The 25,195-nt window shown below is 57.4% G+C and overlaps 1 protein-coding gene across 1 annotated transcript in view; it reads left to right on the plus strand.

The window, feature by feature from the left end:
- The first annotated feature begins 2,376 nt into the window (after positions 1–2,376).
- The window catches only part of RUNX3 (RUNX family transcription factor 3), a 58,745-nt gene continuing 35,926 nt past the window's right edge, over positions 2,377–25,195 (plus strand). Inside the window, exon 1 of the mRNA XM_037135919.2 lies at positions 2,377–2,859. Within this exon, the coding sequence (XP_036991814.1) occupies positions 2,802–2,859 (58 nt within the window). The 5' untranslated portion in view covers positions 2,377–2,801. The remainder of the gene's footprint in view (positions 2,860–25,195) is intronic.

Below are 25,195 nucleotides of genomic sequence, written 5' to 3' on the forward strand. Positions count from 1 at the left end.
CTGGGCAGACGCACCCCTGGGGCCCCAGCCTCCGGGGCCCCCTCCCATTCCTGGGCCTGGACTCGGTTTCCCAGGGAGGGAGAGTCCCTCGGGGGAACCAAGCTGTAAGTGTTACTGGGGGCCTGTTCTTACGTGTGGAAAAAACCAGCAAAGTGCGCATGTTAGAAACTGGAGGTGGTGTTGGGTAAGTGGAAAGAACTCCTGGGCCGGGAAGCAGGGCCTGGGTTCCACTGACTCACCGTGAGCTGGGCTGAGTCCTTGCCCCTTGGGGGGACTCATCTGCTTCTGTTAGAGGGATCTTCCCAGTTCTGTCCGTCTCTGATCTCATCTACAACATGGCAGACCCCGGATGCTGCGAATGTCACCAGGAGGCAGAGGCCCCTTGGCAGGTTCCATCTGGACCGCTGAGCCCATGGCCCAGCCTGGGGCCCGGCCAGATGATGAGTTTACACCGGGGACAGTCTGTCCGCCTACGTGCTGCGATGGTTCCCTACCTGCGCTTACTCATAACAGAGCCCAAACTAACGTCACCGAGACTCAGGCAAGGAAACCAATGTTTACTGTATCCTCGCCCAGTTGCCTGTCTCTCTGTGAAATGTGTTATCCCCATTTTACAGGGAAGGAAACTGAGGCCCAGAGAAAGGAAGTGACTAGCCTCATTGTCTTGCAAGTGGAAGTCAGCAGAGCCGGGACTGGATTCTAGAAATGTGACTCCAGAGTCTTGTGGTTTCCACCATAAACCTGCTTCCTCCCTGGGCAAAGTAGACCCCCACCACCACCGACTCGCCGCCTGGGGACAGATGGCTGAGCCTTGTCCTTCGTGGAGCAGCACGTGGTCGCAGGCAGCGAGTGTCCGAGGGTGTCCGGCTCCCAGGTGACTCAGTGTAGCTGTGGCCAGAGACCCGTCTCTGTGGGACTTGGAATGGCCCCTCCTTCTCCCAGATGCCCCCACTGCTCCGTGTTGGCCTACAGAGACCACCATGAGCCTGAGGCTGGTGCTAGGGCCTGGTTCCCAGTGATGGCCCCCAGTGAGGACCTCCGGGGGACAGGGCCCGGGCTGCAGAGGGTTTTGTAAAGTCTCAGGACCTAGTATCAGGGGGCACTGAAGGTGCTGTGGTTATGGCTGAGGTCGGGGCTGGCGAGTCAGAGCCCGGCATGCTAACCCCACGCAGAGACCTGAGGCCTTGCACAAACTGACCTCAGTGTCCTGGGCCTCAGTGATCTGGCATGTGAAATGGGACAATAGAGTTTGCAAGGGAAAGAGGAAAAGCCACCACTTCCCGCCTCCATGTCTGACCTAGCTTCTGGGAACATAAAAGTATCGACCCAGGGTTGAATCACCCAGGTCCCTCTGAGCCTCAAACTTTCTGGGACAGGAAGGGTGCTAGAAGGGGCTGACAAAAGGCACACTGAGGGCACAGCAGGAGCAGCTGTCAGGAGGCAGAAAAGTCCAAGCACATCGGACTGGATCGGGAACCCCAGAGGGGTGCACAGGTGAGCAAAATGAGTAAAAGGCCGCCAGTGACAAGCTCAGGCCTCAGAACCCCGGCTCCACGGAGGGCCCCGCGGCACCCCGTGCTGCCGGCTTTCACAAGGAAGCCTTTCTCGGCGGGCAGGCCACAGCGAGGCGTGAGCGCTGGAGATGGTGCTTCATGTGTTTCCTATTTGTACTTAATCCCAGCTCCCATAAAACCCCCCTGAAGTGCCACCCAGACACACATGTGGACGCCTCTCTCTGGCAGCGGTGGTGGTGGACAACGGTGGCGTTGGCTACAGCCCAGGAGTGGGGGGCATGGAGGGAAGTCCTCCACCCGCTGGTGGGCCCAAACCCTGTGCCCGGCGAGGGCCCTGCAGGGCTCCCAGCCCGCCCAGGCCAACGCTGGCCTTAATTAAAAAGGAGTCTCCCACAGCATCCAAACCGCGGCCCCGGCCGCCCCCTTTCCAACTGCTTTCAGTTCTGTTTCTGGGCAGTGTGCTGAGGCCAGCCCCACAAATAAAAGCCATCACTTTTCTCTCTCTCTTTCCCTTTCTTCTTTTCCTTTCCTTTCCTTTTCTTTCTTTCTTTTTTTTTTCTTTTCCAAAAAAGAGAGAAAGACAGCCACAGATCAGCTAAGAGGCCGTGACATCACAGCCCAGGTGACCACAGCCCAGCCAATGGGCCAAAGCCGCGAGCTGGCTTCTTGCATCCTGTGAGCTGAGGTTGGGTTGACACTGCGAAGGCCTGGTCCCTCAACCACAGAACCACAAGGCCAGGCCCTCAGCTGCCTTCGGGGCCCTGCGCGGGAGCTGGTTGGCTCCCGGTCCTCCCCACCCCCGGAGCCACCCTCGCACCCACTGGAGCAGGGGCTGTGTCGGGGGGTGAGCCTCATTCATTCATTCCCCGTGGCGCTGATGCTGGCCTGGCTTGGCTCTCGCTGCCCTGCGAGCTCTTCCGCCCTGGCTGCTGAAGGCCCCTTCCCGCCATCTAATGATACACTCTGCATGCGCTTCTGTTGAGAATTTGTGGCTAGACATTCCTGTGGGACCGAGAATCCAAATTCTTGGGTACAAACAGAAACTTACTTTCCTTGGGGAGGATTTTTTTTCTCTCTCGCTCACACACACTCTCGCGTTCTTTCCTTTTTCTTTTTTGTAGCAGTAGGGGGGGAAGAGGCAAAACAAAACAAAAACAAACAAAAAGCAACACACCACCACCCCTTTATGTTCAAAAGTAGCTAGGAAAAAATATAGCAGCAGCCAACCAAGGCAATCCCAACCCATCCCCCCAAAGGGTCGAGTTCTCGCCTTCCTCAGCGCGGGGCATGGCATCAAACAGCATCTTCGATTCCTTCCCGACCTACACGCCGACCTTCATCCGCGGTGAGTACCTGACTGTCGCCCCGGGCTCTGGGCTGGTCGTCTCGGGTGCAGAGCTGTGGCCAGGCCCCAGACCACGTCCCTCCACCAACTATGCCGGCTGCCTGCAGGGCACAGCTGTCCACCCAAATCCGCTGGCCCCTGAAAGCCGGAGGTGGGAAGAGGGATTGGTGGCCTCCATGGTCTCTTGGAGTAAAGTGTTCTTTTTTTGTCCTCAGCTGGTGGGGACAGTTAGCTGTAGGGGCAATGGATACCACAAGACTTCAAAGGGCAGATCTCGGGGGATCCCGGGGTAGAGAGGATTGGGAGGTGTCCCTGTGACCTGTGGCTTTCTGCCTCACTAACAGGGCTCTTGGGTCCTGTGGCCCCAGCCCCTGGCCCTCCCAGAGAGCCTGGACCCTCCACCTGGGCTCAGGCAGACCCGGACTCAAGGAGACACTCCGTTCTCCCAGAGCCAGACCAGCTTCTGAGGGCTGTGCAGCAGGAGGAAGCAAGGCTGCCCCTTTCTGAGAACCCCCTGGGGACCTTCTCCCATGTCCTCCACACGACCCCCGGGGTGAGGGTGCAGCGGGGGGAACAGGAGGCTACCGGCTTTTGTGGAGCACTTGTGAGCTCGGATGGCAGTGAAACTGGATTGGTGGAGGGAACAAGCCTCGGGAAGGTTTGCAAATGTAGTTACACAGGACAAGAAAGTGTTTCTGGGTGGCTTTGGCCTCCATGCATGGCCTAAAGGGACCCAGAGGTTGGTTGAATTGAGTCCCTCAACAAGGATGGGGGTCCAGGACTTCAACTGAGAACCTCTGATTGAGGCTGGAACTCAGGAGGAGACTTCTCCTGACTCCTTAGGTCGTGGGGCTGATGAGCTGTGACCTCAGACAACCCCCTACTGCCTTCCTACCCCCTTCTCCAGCAGGAGGCCAGATGGGCCGGAGGCACCTGAGACTGGGGGTCCAGAGGCCCCGAGCTTGAGTCCTAATTCAGGTGCTGCCTTGCTGAGCGCCCTTAGTCAAGCTACTTAACCTCTCTGTGCCTTGAACAGAGGCCCCTCTGGCTGTGACATGCTGATGGTCTGAGGCTGAGAATGGACCATGTCTGAGGGCAGTGCCTCTGGGCTGAACACGGAGACCAGCTCTTCTCCCGCACGCAGGGGCTGAGTAGGCTCTAGAACTGCAGGGTTCAGGGGGCTGCTGTTGTACCGTTTACCCAGCTGAGACACCGAAGTCAGTCTGACTGCCCCTCCGCCTGTCCGCCCCTCGGTCTGTCCCGGGGCTGGCCAGCGGTCTTTGGGCAGCTGCCTTTGGTCAGGGACGGAGGCACACTTGGGTGCTTCTTGTCCGACGGGCTTGCCTGACGGCAGGATTGCTTCCTGAAGAAATACTGAGACAGGCTGTGCCGCTGCAGACAGGGACTGAGTGGGGGAACAGGGGGGCCTGCCATCCCGGCAGGAGGGTCACTCCCACCAAACCTGGTTGTGGCTGGTGGAGCAGCAGTCTCAGTTCAGGAGCAGAGAGCCGTGGGCTCTTCCCTCTAAGCGGTTCCCATTATAACGCTGTTCCCTTTGTAGTCCTTGCAGCTAATTAAAGGCTGTTCTGTGGCAAGAAAATAAGAGTTTATAAAAACCATTTGCTGCGTCTTTGTAATCTGTATTTCTCTCTCCATGAGCAAAATGAAGAAACGTAGAGTTTAAAACAAAGGAACTTTGGGAGACCGGACTGAAGGGCTGACCCGTGTAGGATGGGCTCCTGACGCTGCTGTGTATGTAGCCAGGGAGACGGCAACCAAAGGGGGAGGAAGAGGAGGCTGGCGCGTGGTGGCCCAGCGTGTGCCCAGGGACGGGAGGCCACTGGTGAACAGGGACATTGATGCAGCGGGCAGGCTTGGGGCCTGGGGTCTGAGGCTTCTCTGCGATCCCATGGAGAAGTGCTGGCCATCCTGCTGGTGCCCTCTCTCCTGCCCAGATCCGTTCCCCACGTTCCACTTGTAGCTCACTTTGGGGGACCCATCTCCCCGATCTGTCTCTGGAGGCCCACCAGGCTGTAGCTGCCCATTCTGTCCCTACAGAGATCCAAGCCCTGGGTCCTGCAGAGCTCAGCCCCACGCTGCCCCACACAGGGTCCTTAACCTATTCTGGTCCACGGACCTTTCTAGAACCTCAGGAGGTCCACGGACTCCTCAGAATCACATTTTTAAATTCGTAAAACAAAATCCATAGGATTAGAGAGGAAACCAAACCTTCGGAAATGGCGTTAGCAAGCTATAAAAAAGCCAGGCTGTGAGACCGAGACCGTGTGGCTGTTTAGCACCACAGTGAGTGAAAAGTTCTCACAGCAGCTCCAGCGGTTGCCGGCACACAGCGGGGCGGCGGATGGGCATCAGCCATGTTTCAGGACCCTCTGTGGCAGCCCTAATGAGACTGGACAATGCCTGTGATTTCCACTGTGGCAAATGCTAAATTTCAGTTCGAGATCTGTGGAAGGAAAGAAGTCCGTGTGCTCCCTGCCCAAATTCACAGACACCCCTGAATTCTACGTGAGCAGAGGCTCCAGTCCCTCAGTGGGAGGTGATGGAGCCCAGGGGTATGGAGCTTCCCCACCCCAGAGAGCTCTTAAACACCTGGATTCCCAATTCCCACCCGTGACTGTGGAATCAGAATTTCTTGAGTTGGTGTCTGGGCACGTGTTGTTTTGAGCGTCCCCCACGGTGATTCTGCGCAGGTCTGGATGCCACTAACCAGGAGCCCTGTGCTCGGCTTGGCTCTGCCTGAGCTTGGCTCTGCCACCCATGTGCTCGCTGTGTGACCCCCTCTGAGTCACTTGACATCTCTGAGCTGCCATTCTTCCATAAGTAAAAGGGGACGAGTGAGTTGGATCTGATGCTCCTGGATGTGGCCCAGACCCCAGTGAGGCCTTCACTATTTCCACTCCCCCACCCACCCAGGTGGTCACCAGCACCAAGCTCCTGCTACCTATGTCCCCACAGACCAAAAAAAGGTGGCTGCTCTTTCATCTGCCCTGGCTAAGGCAGGGTGAGGCTGAAGCATCCCCTGCATCTACAGCCAACTAGTGATAAGGGTCCTCTTGGGCTCAGGGGTCTCGGGAGCAGTAAGGCAGCTAGAAGGGCCTGACTTTTTGTGAGTGACATCCAACAACTAACCCCCCCCCACGCTCTGCCATAGGAGAGCAGGGAGCACTCATTTTTGAGCCAAGGACCAGAATGCCTCTCAGTTCACTGTGGAGAAGAGGCTTGGGAAGAGGGTGGGGAGGCATGTGGTCCCGCCGTGCAGGTGAGGGGGAGGAGGAGACAAGGACAGGAAGGGCTGGTGGCAGAATTCCAGACAGTGGGGTGGCAGGCCCCAGGGGGCCATGGGCCTCCGGGAGCCGCTGGGCCCGCGGCTCGTCATCCTCCTCGCGTCTCTGCGTCTGGGACTCTCTGGGCAGGACAAGGGCTACCTATTTCTCTCTTTGGCAAATAGGGAAGCCGAGACCTAATGGCTGTGCCTCGGCCATACCGCATGACTATGGGCAGGTCCCCTCCTGTCTTTGAGCCTTGGTTTCCCCAGCTGTCAAATGCAGACAGCGGCCTTAGGGTGCCGGAGGGCCTGCCCACGGCTCCAGCCAGGGCCAGCGCCTTCATCCCGAAGCCCCCTGAGGCTCTTCTCTGCATCCCCTGGGGCGACCCCTCACAGCAGGTCCCCCTCATGGCACCCGTGAACTCGCCCCCACAGGCAAAAGTGCCCTCCCCAGGATGGGGAACCCAAGAAAACAGCTCTCAACCGCCACATGCAGGATTTGAACTCTGCAGAGGCAAAGGTTTTCACTTATTCATTAATTCCGCAAAAGCTTAGTGAGGACTAGAGTGTCGAGGTTCATGCTTGGGCTCTGGAATCAGACTCCCCGGGTCCGAGCCCTGACTCTACCTTTCACTGGCTGTGTGGCCTGGGGCAAGTCATTTCGCCTCTCTGTGACTCTGTTTCTCCATCTGTAAAAGGGGGGCGATGGCTATACCAGCCTCACGGGGCTCCAGAAAGAATGAAATGAGCAGGCCGCTGGCACAGAGTGAGTGCTCCATGAATGGTTCCCCGACTACGGGCCTGGCCTGTGCTGCGGGCTCGGGTACCAGGGCGACTGACCGGGCGGGGCTCTCTGCCCTGGGGGAGTGCAAGGGCTGGTGTGGAAAGAGACGGTGAATTGAACACCGCCCTGGGGTGTGACGGGTGTTGTGGGCAGGAGGACCGGGGGCTGCAGATCAAACAGGGGCACGGACCCACCTCCGGGCGGAGAATAGTTCCGCTGGAGTCACAACACTCTGCTGAGTCTTGTAGGGTGACGAGGTGACAATGGGGAAAAGGTTGTCCCAGGCCAAGGGACTGGCCCGGCGAAGGTGTGGAGGTGGTGGAGGATGAGAGATTGTGGGCGCCCCGCCGTGATGGCTGGAGGGTGCCGCGCCGGGCGGGGGTGTGGGGCGGTGACCGGGGTGGCTCGGCTGTCCAGCCGAGTTCTCTCAGCGGGATCTGGGTGGGTAGCTGGCCAGCGGCTCCTCCCCTGGAGATTCTCCGGGACAAATGGAAGGTGGCCTACAGCATGAGGCAGGCCTGTCCTATGTGGAGGCAGCGGAGGACAAAATGACTCCGGGCAGGTCTCTCTGGGCTGGGCTGACTGAGGTCACTGCACAGGAAGGAAGCTCCCCAGACAGGGGAGGTCAGTCACTGTGTCCTTTCTGAAACACTGGGCAGTGGCCAACAGCAGGGGCCTCTCCTGGTTCTAGCACTGAAAGTCTCGAGTCCCAGGCACCCCAGGACGGCTGGTCACCCTGAGTGGTGTGCCTGTGGTGGCTGCTTCTCTGCACCCCTCCCCCACTGACCCTAGGAGATGAATGGACTGACCGCCAGCCGTCCCGAGACCACTATGGCACTTGCCTGGCGCCACCCCTGCGGGCCCTTTGATGGCGGCTCCTGAGGCCACCCCGCACACGCCCGTCTCCCCAGACCACCCTGCCTGTCCAAAGTGCCCCCCAGGCTGGCAGGGCATTCCTGGGAGCCCCCCACCAGCCACAGGGTCTGGGAGGGCATGGGCCAGCCCCACACAGTGGGGCTGTGTGTCTGGGCCGGCGAGCGGCCCCCCTGGTCACATAGAGGGCCCATTGACAGCGCGGCCTTGAGGTGGCCGCATCAAAGCTGAGGCTTGCTCCGTTACCTGAGGGGGTGGGGAGCTTGCAGGGCGGGTGGGGGCCAGGAGATGGATGACCCTGAGCAACTAACAGCCTAAAAGCCTGACCTTCCAGAAGGCTCTGAGAGGCAGGGAGCTGGTGCGTGTCCTGACTCCCGCCAGTCCAGACCTCTCCATCGATGGGGTGACCGAGGCCCGGGCCTGCGGTTCAGGGGACAGCTGACACACCAGCTTGTGCTCCCGTCTCCCGGGGAGGCCCCATCTGCAGACCCGTCCTCACGAGCACCACCCAGAGCACCGCCCAGAGTGGCTGGCGAGTCTCACACAACCTTCGAGATGGACTGGATCCCCGCCCTGCCAGGAGTCTCCCCAGGACACCCTGTGGCCACCAGGGCGCCCTGACCCCTCTGAGTTTCAGTCCCAGGGCCAGCCTGGGACTCAGCCAGTCATTCCCACCTTAGTGCTGAGTGCCTGTCTTCCTTGAACCAACATAAAGGGGAGGGAGGGCAGGCGGTAGTCCCGGCGGATCAGAACCCTGGCCTCCATCACTGGCCTTGAAATCGCAGCTGCTGGAGGAGCCGCCTGTACACGCGGGGGTTAGGAACTGTGGGGCCGGGGCTGGGAACGAGGCTCGGTGCTGCCTGAGCCGTCACGAGAGTCAGGAACGGCGAGTTCCAAAGAGGGGTTTGGTCTTGTACGAGGTCGAATTCGGCAGCAGGAGAACTGGCTTTTCTGGGCTACCTGGACGCCAACCCTCTGCTGCGTGCATGGTTGAGGAGTCAGACCAGATTTGTTTATGCCTGGGTCACCCAACATGTTAATTCACCCCTTTGCGTCTGTTCCCTCCTCTGTAAGATGAGGCTAGGAGCGCTGACCTCAGAGGGTGCTTGCACCGAGTGGACTCGCCTGCCCTGAAGCCCTGAACATGACCTCAATCGTAGTGAGTGTGCATGCGGCGTGGGTAGCCTCTCTGCACTGCTCAGTGAGCCTCCAGTTCGGTTACTCACCACTTGGCAGATGTTTCCTCGTCTCACCCCCCTCCCTCTCCAACACTGTCAGGCCCTTTTCGGTGGCTTTCGGAAATGGGGGTGAAGAAGGGGGCGCTCTTTGGGAAGGAGGCAACATGAAATGCCATTCTGAGACCCGGGCCCCATCACTTTCTCGCCGTGTGGCTTTAGACAGAGTGCTTCCCTTCTCGGAGCTCAGTTTCCTCATCTGTTAAATGGGGAGAACAGACAGTACCCACCTCAAGACTTGTTGGGTGGATTTAATGCCATAATGTACATTGTGCGCTTACTACAGGGCCTGACCCACAGGCCAACCCTCCATAAATTCTAGATTTACTCTTTAATAATTACCGTTTGATGTTCTCCCTCTTTGGGGCAAAAGAGGCTCTCTGACTGCAAGCAGAATGGGGAAGGTGAGAAACCTGCCCCTCTTCCCCCAAGGCCCAGCCCCTCCGGAGAGCCTCCCAGGTCCTTCCCCTCCTCCCCTCCAGGCCTTGGAGAGACCACCCCTGTGGTCATGCGCCCCTCGCCTCCCACATGTCAGGAGGGCAGCCCTGGGGAGCAGAGGCCGTTCCTCGCTAAGTGGATGGAGGAGAGGGGGAATGAATGGGGGAATGAATGGATGCGTGAACCGAAGACCAACCGGCCCCAGAAGTTTCTCGCTTCTCCCCTCACTTCCCCCTTCGCTGTCTGGCTTGTTCTTTGAAACGCTTGCTGGTGAGAGCCTGTGCTCTCACGTCCCAGCGTCCAATCGGTGCAGCAGCGTGAAGGTTTAGGTTCCTCTTTGGGGTTTTCTTGTGCGTCTGGGAAAAGTGTTTTTGGCAAAAGGTTCAGACGTATGTGTGGGCGGAAAGGGCAGACGCCATAACTTATGATTTGCAGAGGTGACCAAAGCCAGCCCCCCCCAAAACATCCTTCGCTGCGACACGGGGACTAAAATACCACCGTGCGTACGCAGTCCCTTTGGACTGCAGCACGGCACGTCGGGGCTTTTTAAAGACGCAGGGCCTTCCTAGTCATGCACGCTTCCCCGTCTCCGAGTTCACCTGGGTTGTTCACATTTGTTAACGAGGGAAATGTGGCCAGGACCAAGGGAAGGAGGGGTTGGGGCACTCAAATGTACAAGAGGGTGAGACGAAAAGGGTGAAGAGAGGGTCGTGCCCCCGCCCCCAATTCAACTTGCCTGGGTGCCCACTGGCTGAGGACGGCAGTCCAAGGAGTGTCCCCTCCCTGAGGAGGTTCCATCAGCCCCCTGGGTGAACCCAAGCTCTGCCCCTGCTCCATGGAGACGGCAGGGGCAGGAGCAGGAGTTTAGACCTTTCTTCCCACCCCAGAGGGGAAGTGGGGCAGGAGGCCAGACCTGCTGACCCCCTCCCGGAGCTCTGCGCGCCCTCACGGGTTAGGAAGACGGGTCGAGTCCGGAATGGCTGGAGTAAGGAGCCCCATGTTAGGGTGGTAAGAGGCGGGGGGGAGAGCCTGGGCCTCCTCTACAAGCAGCCATATCCCTTCTGCAGGGGGGAGAACAATGCCGCTTTAGAAAAAAGACTGGAAGGAAAACCCTAAAATGTCGTAGTTAATGCCGCACAGTGCATTAATGCCTGATTTCTAATTCTTTGGTCATTGTGTGTTTTCCAAACCTGTAAACGCCAACCATGTATGACTTCTAGATCTAGGGGGGAAACTTTTATTTTTCAAAGAAAGAAAGAGGAAGAGGCAGCCCCACCCTCCCAGGATCAGGTGAGCTGGGCCGGCTGTCCGGCTGGACTACAGCCAGGAGCAGGCCCCTTCCGGTCCAGCCAAGGCCCTCTGGCCACCGCTCCTCTTTCTTCCTCTTCCCAAGTCACGGTGTCCGCCATCTCACACCCCGGCCCCGCCCTATCGGTCTGTGGAGCAGGGGTCCGCCTTGGGCTGGGCAGAGCTGTGCATGCAGCAGGTGCTCAGGAAATGCATGTGGCTTGCACTGTGGTCGAAATCGGGAGACAGTCTCCCTGGAAAGCGCTGGTCTCGCAGGATCCTCACATTTCCAGTGCTCAAGGTTTGGGAGGTGATACAGGCCAGTTGGTGCTGCTGACCGTTCAACAGACATTTACTAAGCAGTGACAGCTCTGCCCACTGGGGAGTCAGGAGCAAGCAAAACTGACAAAGAACTACCCTCCCAGAGATGATGTTCTAGTGACGTGTGGGAAACGTTCACCTCAGGAAAGCACCCCAGTGACAGAGGCCAGCAGCCCTGTGGCTTGTGCCCTTCCTATCGTGCAGAAGCTCAGCTTTCTGGAACTCCCACAGATGATCGAGTTACTGTCTGAAATCTTTGTCACAGCTCTGTGTGCCAGGCCTCACCACCTCCACTGCAGAGAGGAATTAACGAACAAACTCAGTGATGGGGCGACCTGCTGAAACCATCGTGGAAGGGGAGAAAAGGCAATGAGGGAGGAAGACGAGAACCACATTTGTTGATGGTTTACCAGGCACTGGGGTGGCTCCTTTGCAAGCATATCTCACTTCACTAAATCTCTACACAATGATCCATGTAGTAGGTGTTATTGTTAACATCCTCATCTTACTCTTGGGGAAACTGAGGCTCAGCAGAGCGAAGTAACTCATGCAGCTAGTAACAGGCAAAGCCCAGACTCATGCCAGGGTCTGTCTCACATCCAAGCCAGCCCAGCAAAACTCTCCCTTCTGCCTGGCAGGTATCTCTTATTCCTTAAAGTCCAGACTCCCCACCTCCACGGAGCCCTCCCTGATTCCTCCAAGCAAGGTGACTCATAGCCTCCTGGATGCCACCAAAGCACCTTCAGATCCTCCTTAAATAATCCCAGAAGGCTTCCCCAAAAGGGCAGAATCTGCCCTTCTGAGCAAGGGCCCCTGGGCGGTGGCACGGCCCGGGTGCCCAGGAAGCGGCCCTGCCTGCCCAGGCTGCAGACGAGTCTCTGCCTGCTCTTCCTTCTGAGCCCTTTATTTCTTTGAGAGAATCATGCAGCTTCTGGTCTCCATGCGCCCACAATTTTAAACATAATAATGATAACTGCAGCCTCGGGCGCGATCTGACCTTGAAGATTTTAGAAAAGCTAGAACCTTAGGGAGACCGTGAATCCGCAGTATCCCCACCACGCCTGCGTTCGTGCCGGAGCTTCCCAGAAGGACCCAGGAATGGGAAGCTGAAGTCTGTTGCCTCGGCACCAGGGAAAACCGCTGTCACTCGGCATATTTCCTTCCAGACTGTTTCTCCGAGGGTGTGTTTTTTGGCCTGTGGAGACTCCCTGGGCTCTTCGGGGGAGAACTAACCGAGAACGTTGGTGACCATCGTTGGTGCGCCGGTGTTGGGACAGGTCTAGGAAGAGTGGAGAGCAGCCTGCCCCGTGGAACTTCCTGTGATGACGGAAGCGTGCTACGTCCACACCGCCCAACACTGTAGCCCCTCGCTGAGTGTGAACACCCGGTGCTTGCACACGCTGGTACAGGGCCACGGCGTGTGCCCCGGAGGGGCTGAGTGTTCCGTCATTTCATTTTGACGATTTTAACGGAAACAGCCACCAAAGCTAAGTAAGGGCTACCTTCTTGAACCACGCGGATCTGGAAGGGCATTTGTCCAATGGTTAACCCAGGCTATCTCTTGGAATGAGGTTATGGAGTTTCTCATTTTCCAACTCAAAATGTTTGAAAAGTCTTATATACAACAAGAGCAGATACTTTTAGTCATTAGAAAAAATCTCCTGAAGATTTTAAGTTTTTAACGCAGTCAGTATTATGGGAGGAGGGAAGCTTCAGATTTTTAAAAGCATATCACCAGGGAAGATTGATTCTGGCAGAATGGGATCTGTTTTTATTTCCCCTGTTAATGTCCAGAAGAAAGAATGGGGGGGTTTAGAATCAGCAGCTGTGGATCTGTCTCCTGGCTCTGCCACTTACTGGCTGTGAGGCCACTTAACCTCCATGAACCTCGATGTCCTCATCTGGAAGATGGGGCACTGACGCTGCTGACCTCCCCGGCGCCGGCGGGGACTAGATCAGACAGCGAAGGCGAGGACTCAGGGCAGTGTCGGCGTGAAGGAAGCACTTGTTACGGGAGATGACTGCTGCGGAGGGAAACCGCTTATCTCTGTGGGGGGAGTCACTCACAGCACTCACGCTGGTCTGCATTTCCTAGAAACAAGGAAACGAGGGGGGCATCTCTCCCGGCTTGCGTTTGGCAGGTGCTGTCAGGCGCTGAGCGGAAACGCGGGGGGCTCGGCGATCAGACAAGAATGGGAATGGCTGTATCCGACACTGTTCGACAGAGTGTTCTGCTGCAGAACTTTCCAGAGCCTGTGCTACGCTGATGCACGTAGGCTTCTCCTCCTGGGAGGCAGAGTGGTTGCCCACGGGCTCCCTGGGGCTGGAGGGGTGGCCACTCCGGGAGCAGCTGCTCCAGGGAGAGCTGCGAAATCCACCACGGCCGCGGGGGCAGAGAATGATCTTTCCGAGGACCGAAGAAATTGTATGAGACTTGAAAGCTTTTTAGGTCTTAAACACAAAAAGTACAAAATCGGAATTAGTAAATGCATAATTGTTTAGAACAATGATTTTCAAACCTTTTTCATTTCATGGCACATGTAAACGAATTACTAAAATTCTGTGGCACACCAAAAATTATTTATATTTCTTGGCCAACCTGACAAAAAACAATAGGTATAATTTTCGATCCACTCACACGGGACAACTATTATTGTGTTGGCCGTTGTCACTTTTTATTTGACAGTCAAAGGGAAAAGAAGTCAGTGCCCCCGACTAAATAGCCAGGTAGTGCGCGCTTTAAAAACTCTTGCGGCAAACTGTTTGAAGACAGCTGGCCTAGAAAGCATAATAATGACAGTTGAACTCTGAAATCGTTGTCAAGTTCACACAAACACTCACGCAACGCTCACTGACCCCGGGCACTGAGTTCTTGGCTGATCTTTGGTCACTTCGTCTTCACGGCCCCGTAAGGCCGGCTGCTATTGCGAAGCCCATTTTACAGATGAGGAAACTGAAGTCCAGAGAAGTTAAACCCCTGTCCGAGGTCACCCAGCTGGGGTTCAAAGCCAGGTAGCCTGTGTCCGGCGCCTGTGCCTGGCCGAGGCACAGGAACCAATCCAGTTAGAGTCAACTGAAGTTTTCCTGGCTCAAGGAACACCCCTGGGCTTCCACCAGCCCCTTCCTTCCTTGGAAGAAGGTGGCGCCTCCACGAGCCTGCCAGGTCGGAATCTGGTTTCTCATCGGAAAAGCGGACCAGCAATCACTGAGGGACAGGGGAGAGAAGATTAGTAAAACGTGGTGCATGGCCCGCTCAGCAGGAACTCGATGTGTGGGGGTCCTCTCCTTTCCCCCAGAGCATAGCTGGGGAAACTGAGGCACAGGGAGGCGGGCACCGTCAGAGCTCAGCTTGGCGAGCACCCCAAGGAGCCCGGCAAAAACCCCATGGCCGGCCCAAGTCCACAGCAAAGGGCTTCTTTCTCGTGGGCAGGGAGGGGCCCATGTCATCCTCCTCTTGACAGCACTTTGGTGGGGGCCTGTGCCCTTGGGCCCCTCTCCCTGGGCCCCTCAGGCCTCCCAGAGGTCCCTCCCGCCTGGTGCAGGTTCCGCGTGTTCTGGCACTGTGCCCCAGGCCTACTGCCTTGGGCGTCCTGCTCAAGTCCCTTGGTATTCCCTTCCCAGGTCCCCCATGTGTGACGAGGGACATGCATCCAGACATCCCTCTGCCCCTGTTTGTGGACCCTCAGGCCTGCCTACCCGGCGTCACCTCTGAAATCACCTGTGCGCCAGCATCACGTTGGGGACTTTACATACATCACTACTAATTCCCATAACCCCATGGTCAGTATTTTGTCCCCATTTCGCCGAAAAGGAAAGCGAAGCCCAGAGAAGTGAAGCCAGTAGCCAAAGTTCACACAGCTTGTAAGTGGTGGAGCTGGGGTTCGGAGCCAGCCTCTGCTCACCACGGCCACAGGGCCCCCCAGCTCCTGAATACATGTGCTTGACTACATAGCACACCCTCCCCGCAGCCCTGCAGGGTGGGAGTGGGGCGGCTGACCCTCCTGTCTGAGCTGGCCCCCCCACAGGCTGCAACCCAGGGGTGTCACAGGGCTTCCAGCTCAGAAGGGGTTTGATGCTCTGCAGCTGCTATCTTGGAATTCAATAATTTTGCCATTTGATTGGCCTTTTGTAAGTGAAATGTGACACCACAGTGCCCTCACCTGCACCGTGGGCAGGGCCTGGGCAGGAGCATGGGTTTGGGGAAGACAGGGGCTTGTGACTCACACACCAAGTTTGGGGCGGGCACCCAGGTGTCTGTGAGGGTCTGCACTCGCCCCCAAGGGTCCCCAGGCCCAAGGAAGTGTGGCATTAAATAGCAAATACAGCTGGGTATTTGTGCACCAGGACAGGTCTGGAAACTGCGGAAGAAAGCGAAATGCCTTTTCCCTTCTTTTTGAACAGAGGCCCTGTACTTTCATTTTGCACTGGCTGTCACGAAGTAGGGAGCTGGCGGAGGGTGGGAGAGAGCTCAGCCAGACCCGCCGTGCTGCTTTGTCCCAAGTGAGTGGAAGGGGTCGCAGTTCCTCGGGTGTCCGGGGCCTCCTCTGGAAGAGGAGACCCAGGTTGAGGACCTGGGCACATGGAAGCCCCCCAGTGGCTGCCCTGAGCTCAGCAGTGCTGCCTGGGGCTGCTGGGAGGCGAGTCCCAGCTCACACTCCCAGGGCAGTCCCGGGGTAGGCAGAGACTTGTTTGGCCAAGTGCAAGAGGGAGGCTGAGCTTCCACACCCACCCTGGCCAGGCCAGGCCCCAGGCCACCCCTGGCTGCAGCCAAGCCTCTGCCCCGGGGAGTCCAGGCCCAGAGTAATGGGCTTAACGGGCTGGCTGATGGGCTCCCTGCCCACGTGTACAAGGGACCTGGTGAGGGGATCACCTTACCATGGCTTTTGGATACATTGTGGCCGATGAAAGGCTCCTAGAGGCTCCTGCTGAGTGGGGGAGGTAGGATCGCAGCTCCGTCAGCCACAGCCTGGACTTGGGATCAAGCCGTGGTCAAGGTTGGCTTTGGTCTGTGGCCATTTAGGGGCTGAAGCTGGCCTTGTCTGTCTTGTTCACAGTCGAGTACCAGATCTAACTCACAGGCGGTGCTTGGTAAGTCCAATAGGAGGAATGGCTATGAGAACACAGTTTGCCCAGGGATCGAGACCTGTGCCCTGAGAGGAGCTGTGCCTGCAGATCAGCCAGACCTGGGTTTGAATCTTGGCTCTGCCACTTACTCCCCCAGGGAGATACTCCACCTCCCTTTCACTCAGTTTCCTCATCTGTACAATGGAGAGAATAACAGCACAGAGAGTTAAGCAGGACAATATTTTAAGTGCTTCACTCTGCCGGCAGGCCGTGTGAAATGTTTGATGTGATTGTATAAGACCCCAAAGACCCTTACCCCCTGGAAGACGCTCACTCTGGCTCCGTGATTATAGGCTTCAGCATTTCCAAGTGTTTTTCCTTTTGCTTATATTACTTGTATCACATGGGGGTGTGTGTGTGATTCAATAAATATCATTTATTAACTGTATTGTTTTCAATGGACAAGGGATGAAAGGAGGCTGCCCTGGCCGGTGGGCTCAGTGGATTGAGCACTAGCCTGTGGACCAAAGGGTCACTGGTTCGATTCCCAGTCAGGGCACATGCCTGGGTTGTGGGCCAGGTCCTCAATTGGGGGCGTGGGAGAGGCAACCCACGCTCCCAACTGATGGATGTTTCTCTTACACATCAATGTTTCCCTCGCTCTCTTTCTCCCTCCTCTCTCTCTCTATAAATAAATAAAAAACATATTTTTTTTAAAAAGGAAGCAAGTCAGAGTTAGTTCCCCTCGAGCGTTCACAGGGGTCATAGCTTCCTGGAGGCCCTCGCAGCACTTGTTTCGTGCCCTCCCGACACGCACCCCGCCCCTGCGTGCACCTCCCCACGTGCGCCCCCACCCCCGCGCACCCCACCTTCAGGTTAGACCAGCACCAGCAGCAGAGCAGTCCTGGGTGGAAGCCGTGGGTGTGGTGGGGCGTCTGCCACCAGCTGTCCCGCCTCTACCTGGCACCCCCAACCCCCCGCGCTCCACCCTCCGCCCCCCGGCTCGTGCACACACACTCACACAGATCACACACCTCCGAGGCCCCGCCCACCGTGGCACACAGCCAACTTTTCAGGAACCTCTGCCTGTGGGGACCAAGGGACACCTGGTGGTGTGGTCTGAGGGAGGCTGCGGGGGAAGCTGCTTTTTCCTATCCATGGTCCCCACTTCTGTGCCTAGGAAGCCCCTCTTCTCCCCGGGGGTCCCCAGACACTTTCTACTGGCCCCTGTCCACGGGCTAGTGCTTCTGGAGGACACGCAGATTGATGGGACGGAGTGGAGGCCCGGGCTCCGAGGAGGTCTCCTATCTGGGGGAGGCCTCGTTGGTGCCTGGAGGGGCTACATCACCTGGTAGGTGGCGAAACGGAGGCTGGGAGGGGCAGGGTCTCCTCAGAAAGGTGGAGGCAGACCTGGGGGTGGCAGTGAGGGAGGGAGGCCTGGTCAGACCTCTCTGGGCTTCGGTTCCCTCCCCCATCACTTGGGCCAATCAGGAGTCCCCCGGCTCCCACAGTCAGATGTGCTAGTGGCTCTGGACGGCTCCTGGGAGCTCCAGTGAAGGCCGCACAGCTCCCTGGCTGGTAGGGGGAAGAGGATGCAAATAGGAGGGGTCCCCAGGGAGCTGGGTTAACCCCTTAAACTCATTTCTGGCCTCTTCTTCCTGTGGGGTCAGTTAAAAAATAGCCTCCCATCTGTAGGGGCTGAGGGGGCCGGCTCCATCCGGGGATGTCAGGTCCTCCCAGGGCGGCCTGGGACCCAGAGCGGCCTGCTCCAACCCCCAAGCCCAGGCGTGGCTGCCTGTGGCGAAGAGGCCCGTCTGACCGAGTCCTTTCTCCTTTTGACTCAGCACTCAGTACTCCCGCCGCGCTGCTCGGGCAGCTGCAGACACCGCTTGAGCCCCTGGTCCCCCGCATTACAGAGGGAGAAGGTGAGGCGCAGCGACCTCCCAGGACACACATGGAGTCGGGACGGGGGTGGGATCTGGACGCCCAGCTCTTAGGCCAAAGCTCAGTCTTCGCATCCGGCGATGCGGGGACTGTGTCCACCTTAGGTGGCGGGCAGCAGGTGTAGTGGAGCAAGGTCTTTGCACGCCCCAGTTACAAGGCCCCCAGCTCAGTGGTCTATGCAGACAGAGCCCGTGGTCTGCAGCCGAGGGGGTCTGCAGCCCTGGGAGGGCCGAGAGCGGCTGCAAGGCACCTGAGGTGCACAGGGCCTGGTCTGAGGGGAGCCCACGACTCATTAACAAGTGTGAGGTCCACACAGGGCCACGGCCACGCGCGCCCTCTGTCCGTGGCGTCTCTGAGGCGGTTTTGGTCGGAACCCAGTGTCTGACACGGAAACCGGGAGCCTTAGACCACGATGCGAACAATGGCTGAATAAACGGTATTTTCGGCAGAGATGCAACCAGTGAGGTCTTGGATATAAACGGGGCTTTTCTCCAGAGGAGGACAAACAAGCTCACGGGTTTCCGGCCAGGCCCAGAGGCCGAGGCTGCCGTGGGAGTGGGGCTGAAGAGCCCAGCAGCATCCACGCTGGGCGCCCCCGGAACTCGTCCTAAGGGAGGGGAGGAATCAGGGACGCGACTAAGACGCCCACACCAGGGCAGACCTGGCAGGGTCTTCATAACCGGAATAGAAACACTCCAGAGAGCCAACCACGGGGGACACCACGGTGGTGTCCCCACCCCTGTCCCCACACCCCTGTCCCCACCACGCCCAGCCCAACCAGCACGGGCACGCCCCTGCCCTCAGGAAGAGGATTCACGACGTGGGGAAACGCACCTTAGATGTTATCGAGTCTCAAAAGCAGGTTCAAAGCACGTGCCATGTGTCCAACACTGTAAAGAAGGAAGGGAGGGGAGGAGGGAAGGGGGGAGAAATTCAATCTGTACCTACAGCGAGAATACCAGAAGGCGAAAAACCAAAATGTTAACGATTGTTCTGGGTGGCAGGAGTACGGGCGGTTTTAAATTTCCTCTTCATAATTTTATTATTTTCTCATTTTTTCTTTAATGAATATGTATTATTCTTTTTTTTTAAGATTTTACTTATTTATCTTTAGAGAAAGCGGGGGAGAAAGAGAGGGAGAGAAACATCACTGTGTGGTTGCCTCTCATGCACCCCCTACTGGGGACCTGGCCTACAACCCAGGCATGTGCCCTGACTAGGAATCGAACCAGTAACCCTTTGGCTCGCAGGCTGGTGCTCAATCCACTGAGCCAAACCAGCCAGGGCTGAATGTGTATTATTCTTATAATCAGGAAAAAAAAAAGTGTTTTGTTTCAAGAGTTGGGAAATGGGAAGTTAGAGATTGTTCCTCCCCTTCCACAGACTCCAAAACCGAAGCCCAGAGGGGGAAAGATGGCCATTCATTCACTTGCTCATTCATTCACTTATTCATCCTTAAAGGCTTCTGGAAGCCCCACCCGTGACCCACCCAGAGCCAGGCTCAGTTCTAAGTTCTGTGGCCCAAGAGCTGGAAGTGACCCATCTGTGTCCACAGGGACGTCACAGTCTGGGGGAGTAAAGGACACAACAGCAAGGCCTCACAGTGCACCCCAACGAGGGGCCACGAGAGGCCAAGTCCCCCTGGGAGTGTCAGAGATGGTCTCACCATGAAGGGAACTGAGGACAGGGCTTTGGGATGCGAGCACGAGTTCTGCAGCCAGAGAGTGGGGGACAGCACCCCTTGGGAAGGCACCATGGGCTACGGGAAGGAAAGCACCTGATGCGTTCAGGGGAATGCGTTAGGAGATAAAGCTAGAATGTTCTGTGAACCGGTTTCTTTACAGGCCTTGAATGGCTTGGCTGTGTCAATTAATGGTTGTGTGACTCTGAGCAAGTCACTGAACCTCCTGGGCCTCAGTGTCCTCATCTGGGAAATGGGCGAATGCTCTCATTGGGTGCCTGCAAGGACCGAGTGAATGAAAAATTGTAATGCACTCACAACAGTGCCTGGTATGTAAAAAGGGCTATGAAGCTGCTTGCTTCCATTGTTTGCTGTTATTTACACTTCTACCTGCAGGCACTCTGGAAGCCAAAATGATTTTTAAGCTAGAAATGATGTTCATTCATTCATTTATTTACTTCACTCACTCCATAGATATTTACTGAGATCCTAGAATGAATCCAAGCACTTTTTTAGGCACCAGGGAGAGAGTTGCCGGACAAAATACAAGACACTCAAATTGCTTGAGTTTCACATAAACCATGAATAATTCCAACATTTGGGACGATATTATAATTTAAACAATTGTTTTCTGGTTATCTGAAATTCAATGGAACCGGGAGTTCTGTATTTTTATTTAATAAATCTGGCAACTCTCACTGGGCATGCAGTACCAAATGAGAACACAAAAACCCCACCCTCCTCTCAGGGCGGAGAGGGCCAGCGGTTCGTAGCTGGGGGGTAACTTACCAGACTGTGGTAAGTGCACTGAAGAAATAAACCAGGGATGAGGGCGCATCCACTTCCCATCGCTACTGTAACAGATCACCACGCTTCATACCATACAGTGTATTCGTCCTGCAGTTTGGGGGTCAGAGTCCTAAAAAGCCTCCCTGGGCTAAGAGCAGAGTGTTGACCGACTGCGTTTCTGGCGGCCCTGGGAGAACTCATTTCCTCACCTTGTCCAGCTTCTAAAGGCCACCCACTCTCCTTGGGTGGTGGCCTCTCCCTCTGCCCTCACAGCCAGCAATGGTTCGTCGAGTCCTGCTGTCTCTCTGCTTCTCCCACAATGCCTCTCCCTCGACTGTCCTGCGTGCCTGCTCTCCCACGTGTAAGGACCCACCGGGCCATCCAGAATAATCTCCCCATGTCAAAGCCCTTAACCGTCACCTGCAAAGTCGAGTTTGCCGCGTAAGGTGGCATACTCACAGGTTTCCGGGGCCAGGATGTGGATGTCCTTGGGGGCCATTCCTCTTTCCGACCACGGCAGCTCAGGAAGGCGTCTCACAGTGGGTGCGGGGATCCGAATGAGGCGGGGAGTGGAGCCGTGCAGACGGAGGTGAAGGACGTGCTGTCCAGCCAGGTGTGACTGGTGTGTCAAGGACCAGGGAGGCGGCCAGTGTGGCAACAGTGGACTGGGGGATGGGGAGAACAGAAGGAGATGGGGACAGAGAGGCCCCCGTAGGGCCGACTGGAAGGAAGAATTGGTGACGCCCTTCCCCACTCCTGGTGGCCAGCTGCCCCCAGCCCCTGCCCTCAGTCCCCTCCGGTCCTGCTGAGCTGACACCCACCCCGAGAGTGCTCACTTCACACGGTGAAAAGCCAAATCCCTCACATGGTGAGACGAGAGGGAACATAGCTTCCCTGCACCATGAGGGATTCAGATTAGACGTTTAAAAGGACTTCCGGAGTGCTAGCAGGACACTTGATTACCAACCAGAAAGACTGGTAACACGTGCAGACTAGGTCTCCCCTGGGGTCAGGGGGCCACTGCCCTTGGGGACTTCAAATTCAGGGACTGGCCAAGCCCCCAAGATGACCTGGAGGAGTGGCAGGTCCTGACACTGGGCTGTCCCTCGGCTGCTGGTCCCCCTGTGACCTCAACAGGCCATGTCCTCTCCCCAGTCCTGTTTCTCCAACATGAGGGAGTTAGACTCAAGGCCATCAGAGTCCTCTCAGCACTGCCCACGGTGCTCCCCACCCTCCCAGACCCTCTGACCTAGGCATCGGATATTCCAGACAAAACCTCGGATCTGTGTGACCTTAGGCAGGTTGCTCAACCCTGCTGAGCCTCATTCCCCATCTGTAAGTGGGGATGACCACGGAACCCGAGTCCTAGGGAGGGGTGAGGACGAAAGGCTGGAGCCCCAGAGTGCTCGGGGCCGGGCTGGCACACAGTGAGCGCTCAAACGCCGGCTCTGACGACCCGAGCGTTCTCGGAGCCGGGCCAGAGTCCCCGGCCCGGTCTCCAGGAGCCTGACATTTGCTGGCTGTGAGAGTCCAGGTCTCCAGTCCCCCCACTGCCAGCATGCCCCCGACACCCTGGCCTCCCCCGTGTGCTGGGTGGCAGGCCCACCCCAGAACCACATGAAAAGCCGTCCCCCAGGGGGTCCCCACACCTGGGAAAACCGGCAGCCTGCCCGGCGCTGGCCCCGCCCGGTGGCTGGAACACCGGGCAAGATCAATGAAGCCCGGCTGGGCTCCCAGTGCCGCCACCTTGTTCCAATCAGGGCTGGGCGCCTTCCGCTCCGGACCCCCACCCAGCCCCTCCCGGGCCCTGCCCAGCAGCCCACATGTCCAGCCCCGTGACCCCTGAGGAGAGGTGCCCACAGCCGACTCCACACTGGCTGCAGCCTGCCCGGACTCGGGCAGTTTAAGAACATGCTGGACAATGGGGTGGCCCGAGCAGCACCCGGCCAGAGGCGGGGTCAGGTCTGGTCCTGGCATCCAGGCCCCTCCTGTCTCTGGCCTCAGTTTCCTCAGCTGTCAGTGGGCCACTTAAATCCACCCCACCGGGGCTGTTGTGGGGAAGCAGAGAGCTACAAGGGAGACCGAAGTTTTAGGAACTGTGGCCGTGTGTGGGTGCAGGAGGAGGGGGAGAAAGCCTGTGGAGAAGCCAGCTCCCACCCTGTGCGTGGGGCCCTCCTGCCAGGTCCCTCTCCCTGCCTCTACCCGTGTCCTCCTCAGCCTTCAGGTCTCGGCTCCAAGGCCACCCCCTCCGAGAGACCGTCACTGACCACCCTGTCTAGAGCATCGGTGACCACCCCTCGCCACACCCCCCGCCCAGTCTCTCTCTACCCCTTTGCCCCGTCAGTTTTCTCACCATCGGAAGATGCTCTCACACGTCAGCGTGTTTATCTACTTGCCTCCTTATCTGCCTGCTGCCTGCCCTGCTGGGGCCAAAGCTCCCCAGAGCTCTGCGGTTCTCTTGTCCTTCACTGTAAGTCAGCACCTGAAATAACCCCTGGCGTGTAGTAGGTGCTCAGTGAATGTCTGTTGACCAAATGAGTCCGGGGCCTCCTCCTCCATCCGTCTTAGTTCTCCTTTTCCTCTCCATCCCAGCGCCTCCCAGACCAAGTGCAAGGCTCCCCAGGGGCAGGACCCCCCAGGGCGCCTGAGCCGGGGCCAGGCCTCCGTGAGCGAAGGCCCTGGAGACTCTCAAGCCCACCCCTGATTTGACTGAGGACCAGGAATGGGGCAGTCAGAGGGCCCAGCCCCCACCCTGGGTGGAGCGCGTTCTGTGACCCCCTTCCAGAAGCCGACTCAGGGGCAGCCAGAGATGCATACGTTATTGCTGGGGACAAAGCCATTCCCATAGCAAGTGACAGAGTGCCCCGTGTCTGAGCCTGTGGCCTAGACATGCCAGGCAGGGATTTGTGAGCCTGCTCTGGTGTCTGTTCAGCTCTGTCCACACCCTCAGCACCTCCCCAAGGGCCACAGGCCTCATGAGCACAGAGGGGACGCAGCTCGCCACACAGGGTGGCGTCACTCTGGGAGCGGGTCTGCATCCCCAACCCCAGCCACCCACCCTTGCTGGCCTTTGGTCCCCGGGGGTCATCCGTGGGCCCTGGGCCATAACTGTGTCTTGTTTCCATGGTGTCTGTGCTCCCCATGGGCCAGGCCGAGCAACATAGGCTGCCTGGGTTCAAGGCTCAGCTCCGACATTCACCTGCTGTGTGAACTGGGGCGAGTTACTAACCTTTCTGTGCCTCAGTTTTCCTAGTGTTATAATGGGGGTGATCATTTCATGGTGGCTGCGAGGATTAAATAAAATGCCATGTGTGAAGTGTAAACAGCATCGGTTATGTAAATCCAGGGGCCGGGTCCTGAGACAGACAGCAGGGTGCAATTTCCGCACCAGTAGACCTCGGTTCAAGCCCCAGCCCTGCCCCTTCCTATCTGGGTTCTGGGGACTCACTCAATGAACCTCAGTTCCGCACCGATAAAGCAGCCCAATGACATGTACCTGGAAGGCTTTGGTGAGACTGAAGAGGCTCCGTAGGGAGCAGCGGGCTCAGCAGGGGCTGGGTCTCCAGATACGCTCCGTGTGGGGGCGGCCTTAACGAGGAGGGCCACCAGGAAGGTGCCGCGGCGGCCAGCGACTGGCGGACAGGCAGCCGGGTCAGCACAGGGGTCTGGCCAGGAATAAACACCCCACAACTCGGACGTGCCCCGGGCGGCACCGCGACTGTGCGCAAATGCAAGCATTTTGTCTGTTTGTTTTTTTTTCACAGGTTTGGGGAAGGGAGCTTTTTCTGTGTTTTTTTTAATCTTTTGCTTTTCTTTTTAAATATTTTACTGTAAAATATAGTAACAAAGAGTATATGAGTATAAACATTGTTTAGAAAAAAAGAATAAGGCAGATACTCATATACCCACCCCCCAGCTTTAAAGATTCCCCCGACAGGACCTCGGGGCTCCCCCAATGTCCCTGCCCCAATCACGTCCCTCCTTCACCCTCCCTCCCCTGCTGTGGTGGGCAGTGGGGGGAGCGTGTGGGAGGACCACTCTGCTGGTCTTTGTATTAATCATTCTCTTGCACGTCTGCACGCTTTTTGCTTTCATTTTCCACTTATAAGAACAAAAATCGGGGGATGAACTGAAAGCCAGAAATAGGGGATGTGAACTATTCAGCTACTGAAGAAGTCTATGTAGGGGGAGGAGGATGAAAGATGGTTAATTCTCCCCATTTTACAGGTGAAAAAACTGAGGCTTAGGAAGGCTCAAGGTCACACAGCCAGAAGGCGAAGACACCGGGTGGGAACTCTGCTGGTATGCACCGAATTGCAGACTGTCATGGACCCTTGGTTTCGCTGTCTCGTCTGATTAGTAAGCGTTTGCTATGAGCCGTCCCCAGGCTGGACTCCAGCATCTGGTCCAGCTTCCTGCCCCTTCCAACACTGGGAACTCCCTCTACGATGTCCTGGCCTCACCTGGAGTACCTCCCGTGAGGAGAGGCCCTCTGCCTCCGGAGGGATGTGTCTCCTCTCTTTAGCTGGCTGTTGCCCGCACCCACTGGTCCCAGTCCCGTCCCCAGCATCCACAGGGTCCCCTGTCCCCAGGAGCCCATCATGGATCTGACAGTGGAGCTCGCAGCCCCCAGG

This window comes from Artibeus jamaicensis, unplaced genomic scaffold (assembly GCF_021234435.1).
Source record: "Artibeus jamaicensis isolate MK-2021 breed Jamaican fruit bat unplaced genomic scaffold, CSHL_Jam_final scaffold_847, whole genome shotgun sequence".
Lineage (NCBI taxonomy): Eukaryota > Metazoa > Chordata > Mammalia > Chiroptera > Phyllostomidae > Artibeus > Artibeus jamaicensis.